The sequence below is a fragment of the Lucilia cuprina genome, chromosome 5 (genome assembly GCF_022045245.1).
Source record: "Lucilia cuprina isolate Lc7/37 chromosome 5, ASM2204524v1, whole genome shotgun sequence".
Lineage (NCBI taxonomy): Eukaryota > Metazoa > Arthropoda > Insecta > Diptera > Calliphoridae > Lucilia > Lucilia cuprina.
In genome coordinates this window covers 27,740,979-27,749,103 of record NC_060953.1, presented here as the reverse complement: position 1 = coordinate 27,749,103, position 8,125 = coordinate 27,740,979, and the positions used below count along the sequence as shown (strand labels likewise).

Here is an 8,125-nt window from a genome sequence, read left to right as displayed (position 1 = left end):
AAAAATATTTTATAATTTTAGTTTATAATACATTTGCGATTGTAGAAAATCCATTTTAAAAATAAAAAAACAATAAAAGTGTTTCTATTATTAAAATAAATGCAGATTTTCTTGTAAAAGAAGTAACAATTGTCAAAATGTCATCTAATCCAAAAAGATTTTGCTACCGTTTAGCACACAGCCTTAATTATAAAAAAATAAATAAAAAACAATATGGATACACTCAATATAATCCGGAGAATTGGTAAGTTTATTAGAATTGGAAAATATTTTGACATATATTTGTGTGGATTTCAAAAGAAACTATTACCCAAAATTATAATTGCCCTCGTCGAAGGATTTACATGGAGCGTACCGACCCCTTTTCTATTCCAGATGTGGAATTTAAAGCTAATTACCGTTTCAATAAAGAAACGGTTCAAAAAATTACGGATCTAACACGATCAGATATAGAAGTTGATCGAAGAGGATGTGGAACTTCCCCTGAGCTGCAGGTGTTAGTAGCATTGCGTTGTTGGGGACGTAGGGAAGTATGTAATATGAATAATAAGGAAAGTATATCTTTAACATAATATTTTTAGATTCAGGATGATGCTGGTGATCTCCATGGCCTACAGTTAGCCGTATATGTGCAAAAGTTGCCCGAGCTTTGGCCAAACTCAGTAGGCAAAAGATAAAAATACCAACTTCTGTGGATGAAGAAGTCAAAATTGCCCAGCAACTTAAAAAAATCGCAACTTCCCTGGTGTCATTGGTGCTATAGATGGCACACATATTAATATATAAAAAACTGGCGGTGACTTAGCGCAATACTACATTAATAGAAAGGGATTCTATTCGCTAAATGTCCAGGTAATACAGTATATGTATATTGTATTTAATTTAATAAAAATTTTAATCATAGGCGACTTGTGATGCCAATCTCAAAATTTTGGACATAGTGAAGAGATGGAGGGGGAGCACACACGATTGCCGTATTTTTAATGAATCGAGAATAAAGGAAAGGTTTGAAAACGGGGAATTTAAAGGCCGTTTACTTGGTGAGTAAGTATTTTATAGTAATTTTCATTACAAACAATTCCATTTCTCCCTTTATTAGTAAATAATCATAACATTCCCTTTAAATAAAGAATTTTATATTAAAATGTATTTAATACATTTTATTTATACATATTTCCAAACATAATTTTATAAATGTTATTTTCATTCCTATTCCCGGATTTTTGTATTTGTAGATTTTGTTCCCATTGAATTGGGAATAGAACTTACATAAAATCTTAATATGTTATTGCTTTTGGTTTATAAAGAAGTTTCGTTATCTTTCCGTATAATTTTTACCTCTTTTTATAATTTTTTTTTAGAAATTCGTTATATCATTTTAGTTATAATATTTTAGTCACAATCATGTTTTTTCTCTGCTTGCTCTTACATAGAAATATATCATCGTCAATAAATCGTTTAAAAACCAAAAATAAAAGTATTAAGATATACAATTTCACAAAAATGGTTTGTTATTAGAAATTTATCACTCTCTGGAATTCGGAATTAGTTGATAATTGACCCAATTGCTAATTAAAGAGCCTATTCAAAAAATCTTCCGGATGTTCATATTTTGGTTTTAAATGTTATAAATTTATTACTTTTTAAACATAAATGCGTTTTTCATTTAAGAAAAAAATTCGTGTTCACCGAACTTTGAAAACCGAACAACCGAACTTTCAAATTTACAGAAGTTCGGATTCAGTGTTCGGTACCAAACGAAATTTTGAGTTCGGTCGGACTATATTTTTTAGCTTATTCGTTCGTTTTAAAAAGCTCTTTGCACTTTGGCGAATGACCAAATAAAACTTATAACTAATTAATGGAGGCAAACAATGTTTAAACACCGTTAGTAGAGTTCTATAAATCGACTTTCGAATAATCGACTTTTTGTCAAAAAAAGTTGAAGTCAACTATTTTGTTCTAAAAACGTCTATAACTCGACTATCGTCTGTGAAAAAAGTCGATGTCGAAAAAAGTGGAAAAAAGTCGAATATAGTAAAAAGTCGAAAAAGTCTAATATAATAAAAAAGTCGGAAATAGTCGACTTTTAACTAACTGAAAAATGTTGAAAAATCGACGCACATAAAGAAAACAACCCGACGAAAAATAAAACAAACCGTAACAGCTGTTTTATCAAAATAAAAATTTTTTTTGGTGTGGTGAGTTATTTTTGTTAACAAATATGTGTTTCTGCACGTGGAAAAGACGCAAAAACCCGTTTTTATTATTAACATTTTTCAATATGAGTTTATGCACGTGGAAAAATTCAAAAAAATTGATTTACATTACAAAAAAATATTTTTGATCAATTAAAATATGTATATAAATGTGGAAAGGAACAAATCTGATAAAAATAAATATATTTGGGATTATATCATTACAGAATGCCTTTTAATAAAAAACGTTCAAAAAATGTTACTATGGCCGTATATATAAAATGATATATAAGTGCTATAGGACGATCTTGTGCACGATAAAAACCTATATAGAACTTTAAGTTGGAAGTGTAGAAATCGGATGGCATAATTTTTTTTCCCGATTTCGTCGTTCTAGGGTGTGTAATACAAAACAAACTTTTTTTTACAAAAAATGTTACTATGGCCGTATATATAAAATGATATATAACTGCTATCGGACGATTTTGTGCACGATAAAAACCTATATAGAACTTTAAGTTGGAAATGTAGAAATCGGATGGCATAAATTTTTTCCGGATTTCATCGTTCTAGGGTGTGTACTACAACAACAAACTTTTTTTTACAAAAAATGTTATTATGGCCGTATATATAAAATGATATATAACTGCTATCGGACGATCTTATGCACGATAAAAACCTATATAGAACTTTAAGTTGGAAGTGTAGAAATCGGATGGCATAATTTTTTTTCAAACTTCATCGCTCTAGGGTGTGTACTATAACAACAAACTTTTTTTTTACAAAAAATCTTACTATGGCCGTATATATAAAATGATATATAACTGCTATTTCTACACTTCCAACTTAAAGTTCAATATAGGTTTTTATCGTGCACAAGATCGTCCGATGGCAGTTACATATCACTTTATATACACGGCCATAATAACATTTTTTTTAAAAAAAAGTTTGTTGTTGTAGTACACACCCTAGAACGATAAAATCCGGAAAAAATTTATTCCATCTGATTTTTACACTTCCAACTTAAAGTTCTATATAGGTTTTTATCGTGCACAAAATCGTCCGATAGCAGTTATATATCATTTTATATATACGGCCATAATAACATTTTTTGTAAAAAAAGTTTGTTGTAGTACACACCCTAGAACGATGAAATCCGGAAAAAATTTATGCCATCCGATTTCGACATTTCCAACTTAAAGTTCTATATAGGTTTTTATCGTGCACAAGATCGTCCGATAGCAGTTATATATCATTTTATATATACGGCCATAATAACATTTTTTGTAAAAAAAAATATTTGTTGTTGTAGTACACACCCTAGAACGATGAAATCCGGAAAAAATGTATGCCATCCGATTTCTACACTTCCTATTTAAAGTTCTATATAGGTTATTATCGTTCACAAGATCGTCCTATAGCAATTATATATCATTTTATATATAAGGCTATAGTAACATTTTTTAAATGTTTTTTATTAAAAGGCATTCTGTAACGATATAATCCCAAATATATTTATATTTTATCAGATTTTTTCCTTTCCATATTTATATACATATTTTAATTGATCAAAAAATATTTTTTTTTAATGTAAATCATGAAAATCAATTTTTTTGAATTTTTCCACGTGCCTAAACTCATATTGAAAATGTAAATAATAAAAACCGGTTTTTGCGTCTTTTCCACATGCAGAAACACATATTTGTAAACAAAAATAACTCACCACACCAAAAAAAATGTTTATTTTGATAAAACAGCTGTTATGGTTTGTTTTATTTTTCGTCGGGTTGTTTTCTTTATGTGCATCTGTTACGGAATGTTTTGTGCATCAAAAAGTCGACATTACCTAATTGCAAAAAGTCGACATTTCGTTTCAACACTAATACTTTGTGATTTTATTTCGTCGCTCGCACTTTTTGCGTGGTTATTCGACAGCGGTTCCAATTGTATTCATACTGCGGCGTTTGGTATTGAGTATTCAGTAACCAATTATTTATTTTACATCGCTATTGATTCAAAAATATATGTTTTACTGATACGTGTCATATAAAAATTAATACTTCAGAACTTAAGGATTAAAAATGCATACAGTTTTAACCAGAGGAAATGCCACAATTGCTTATACGTTATCAGTATTAGCCTGCTTAACATTTTGTTGTTTTATTTCAACTGTATTTCTGGACTACAGAGTTAAATCTAATATTAATACAGCTAAGATTTTGGTGTAAGTAAAAGCACAAATGGTACAATAAATTTAATGTGTCCTGTTGTACCAACTTCTGTCGGAAATTTTTAAAGGATAAGTATTGAGCGGAGTACAAAATAATATATAAATAATATAATCTAAATATTAAAATACAGATTTTTTAAATATATAAAGTCATTAAAAATTTACAACAATAAATGTTTCCATGCAGCCGAATTTCGAAGCCTTTTACAAGTTCTTTAAATAATCGTTTTCGGTTATATTGCTTATTTGCTACGAACCGGCTTCAACCAGTGTACACTTAATAAGGTAGCCTCGTCGCTACAACAAATACAACAATACAAAAACAACAGGCGATTTGTTATTGTAGAATAATCCCATCTGTCAAAAAAAGCTGTGTGTGTAGAATGAAAAAGCAACAAATAAACACAATAAAAATATGAGTTTTTAGCAATTATTTAAATTTTTAACTATTAATATTAATATATTATATTAATTAAACGTGGAATGTCTGAAAATCATAACTATATCTATTGGGAAGACCAATTTTCCGAATTAAACGTGTTTTTTGTGAAAAGTGATTGGTCGTGTTAAAAATAGTTGAAACTGATTTGGAACGTATGCCGGAGCTAAAGATTTTCTTTTTTTATCAAGAGAGAAGGATAACAAAGACATTTAATCACGATTGACCAAGAAAACTCCTTTAAAACCATAATTTTCTTCACTTTTTAAAATTTTTACACCTTTTGCGATTTTTTTTCTATGTAAACAAACAGGAATTTTGACAGATAAGATTGTAAAAGCTGATGATCAGCTGTGCGGACGAGGCTACCTTATTAAGTGTACACTGGCTTCAACTTTCTGTTGAGTTAAAAAGCATTGTTTATAATAAGAAATAAACAGTCCCGGATAAAGGAGTATTTCTTCGTATTTTTAGTTGTTTATACACCCTCCTTTCAAATTTTACTAAAGTAGAATAGGGCAAATACATATATAATATATAAATAAATTATTATTCTATTTGAAATGTCTTTCGTTGTAAAAGTTGCAAGGTCTTGGTACTGTCTTCCGCATGAGTTACGTATATTTTCCCACAGCCAAAATGTATTTCAATATTTTCATTAATTCTATTATTTTGCAATTTACCTAATTGCAAAAAGAGTTACCATATCTGGACGATTGCAATTAGATTTAATGAAATTCAATAAAAAATTGCTAGGGCGCCAATAATGATTATGATATTATTTGTAATTTTAAAAAATGAATATATTAGCGAAAAAATTAGTTTATAATATATCCTCTGCCAGTGCCCTTAACAAAACTTTCATTCAATCTTTTTCAACTTGAGTTATATACGATATCTTCAATGTAAAAAAATGTAAAATTTATTTACAGAATGAAATAATTTATGTATTTTATCTTTTAGAAAAAATGTTCCAGATTACGGTGCCTTGAGAGAAAAACACGACTTGGGATTTATCACCTTTGATTTGGAAACTAACTTGACGAGTCTCTTTAATTGGAATGTAAAGCAGTTGTTCCTTTTTCTTACAGCGGAATATAGTACTGAAGATAATGTACTAAATCAAGTTGTTTTATGGGATAAAATCATACGTAGAGGAGAGAATGCGATTTTAGACTTCAAAAATATGAATACAAAATATTACTTTTGGGACGATGGAAATGGTTTAAGGTAAATTATTTATTTATTAATACTTATAACGTCTTTTAAATCTTACACTGTAAGTTTGCATTTAAAATTATAATGAATATAAAATTTTTTAATTTTTTTTATATTTGGGGACATTTATAATATATGCTAATTTAAACAAGCAGGAAAGTATAGTCGGGCATGGCCGACCATATAATACCCTACACCTGAGTATATTTTTAAATTTTTACTTTTTAAGTTTTTTTATAAAGAAACTTTTATGTTGAATATTACCATAACTCCAAAATATTTAAGCAATTTATTGATAGAAAAAACTAAAATTTCTAAATGAGGCTTTATATAGGTCAAATATGGGGCGATCCTCGGTAAATTTGGGAAAAGGATATATTTCTAACAGTTAGTTTTGTTGAGTTTCATTGCGATACATATGGTTACAAGTCAATTTTAGTCTTTTAAGACATTTTTTGAAGGGGGGTTTGTATGGGGGCTAGGGTCATTTTTTGAAGGGGGTTTGTATGGGGGCTAGGGTCAAATAAGGGCCGATCCTTACGAAAATGTGTAGTGTCATTTATACTTATATAAAACTTATTTGTGCCAATTTTTAGAGAGATAGCAGATTATTTAACGTAATTATGTAATAAAAAGTTCAAATCGGGAGGTACGGTTGTATGGGGGCTAGGTGAAATAATGGACCGATTTCAACCATTTTCAATAGGCTTCGTCCCTGTGCCAAAAAAACATACTTGGTCCAAATTTCATCAAATTATCTTGAAAATTGCGGCCTGTACCTTGCGCACAAGGTTTACATGGACAGCCAGCCGGACAGACGGACGGACATGTCTTAATCTACTCAAAAAATGATTCTGAATCGATCGGTATACTTTAAGGTGGCTATTGGACCAATATTTTTGTACGTTACAAACATCAGCACAAACGTATAATACCCTCCCAACTATAGTGGTGTAGGGTATAAAAACATTTCACCTTGCGTTGAAAATATTTATTTATTTATTTATTTATTTATTTATTTATTTCAACTTAAACCTAAGAATAAATTCTAAGTCTAAGAAAAATAGCATAGAGCACTAGCATCTGCGGCCATCAGCTCGTAATTGTACAAGTGAGTTATACTTTCAGTTTTGTTAGTTTGATGAAATCGTATATTTTGTCTATGTTTTGAGTAGAAGGTTCTCTGAGAAATACAATGGCAGGATTATTTTGGAAAAGTCTAGTTCTCTGGCTGGCGAAAAGCTGACATTCATCAAGGACATGACAAATCGTAAATCGTCTGTTACAGGTATTACAGTTTGGTGCAGTGTTTAGGCTTCTGAGAATCCACTCGTGAGAGAACGAAGCATGACCTAATCGGAGTCTTGAAAATACTCTGATTTTGTCCCTCTCCATACTTATTGGATACTTAGGCGGTTTGTTGTTGAGGTTCACATTAGAGTAGTGAGAATGTTGAAGACGAGTTTCTTGTTGTTTGCTTTTAACGTGGTTTGCAATATAACGACGAATATCAATTTTCTCCGTTATTGCATCCATAATTACTGGGGCACTAGACGCATATTTAGCAGCCAAATCTGCATATTCGTTGCCAGGGATGCCAATGTGGCTTGGGAGCCAATAAATTTTTACCTTATTCTCGTTTCCTATAAGTAACTCGCGTATTTTGATGTTAATGTTCCATTTGTAGTTGAAAGTACTTAAAATAGCTTTCATCACTGACAGGCTGTCAGTGAAAATAATACATTTCATTTTTTCAGCTTAGACGAGACGAATCGCCTGGTATATGGCACAAGCTTCCGCCGTAAAAACAGATGAGTAGTCTTGAAGAGTTTTTAAGATGAGGTTCCTACGGCATATGCCGGAAGGGTGTCTTGCGATTTGGTGGCATCCGTATATAAAAAGTGCCATCCTTCAGTTTTTAGTTTATCTTTTTGTTCTGCGAATAAGCTGAGGAAGGTAATATCGGAAGTTTCATTCTTTTTGAGTTTGGACAGAGAAAGATCAATACAGGAGTAATTGAATATCCAAGGCGCCTTCTTA

At 30.4% G+C, this 8,125-nt stretch overlaps 1 protein-coding gene and 1 pseudogene across 1 annotated transcript in view; both read left to right on the top strand.

Annotated features, from left to right (window-relative positions):
* Positions 1-217: 217 nt before the first annotated feature.
* LOC111689196 lies at positions 218-1,128 on the top strand (annotated as a pseudogene).
* Positions 1,129-4,185: 3,057 nt separating this feature from the next.
* The window catches only part of LOC111689388 (signal peptidase complex subunit 3), a 41,015-nt gene continuing 37,075 nt past the window's right edge, over positions 4,186-8,125 (top strand). Inside the window, exons 1-2 of the mRNA XM_046953357.1 lie at positions 4,186-4,422; positions 5,831-6,097. Of these exons, the coding sequence (XP_046809313.1) occupies positions 4,280-4,422; positions 5,831-6,097 (410 nt within the window). The 5' untranslated portion in view covers positions 4,186-4,279. The remainder of the gene's footprint in view (positions 4,423-5,830; positions 6,098-8,125) is intronic.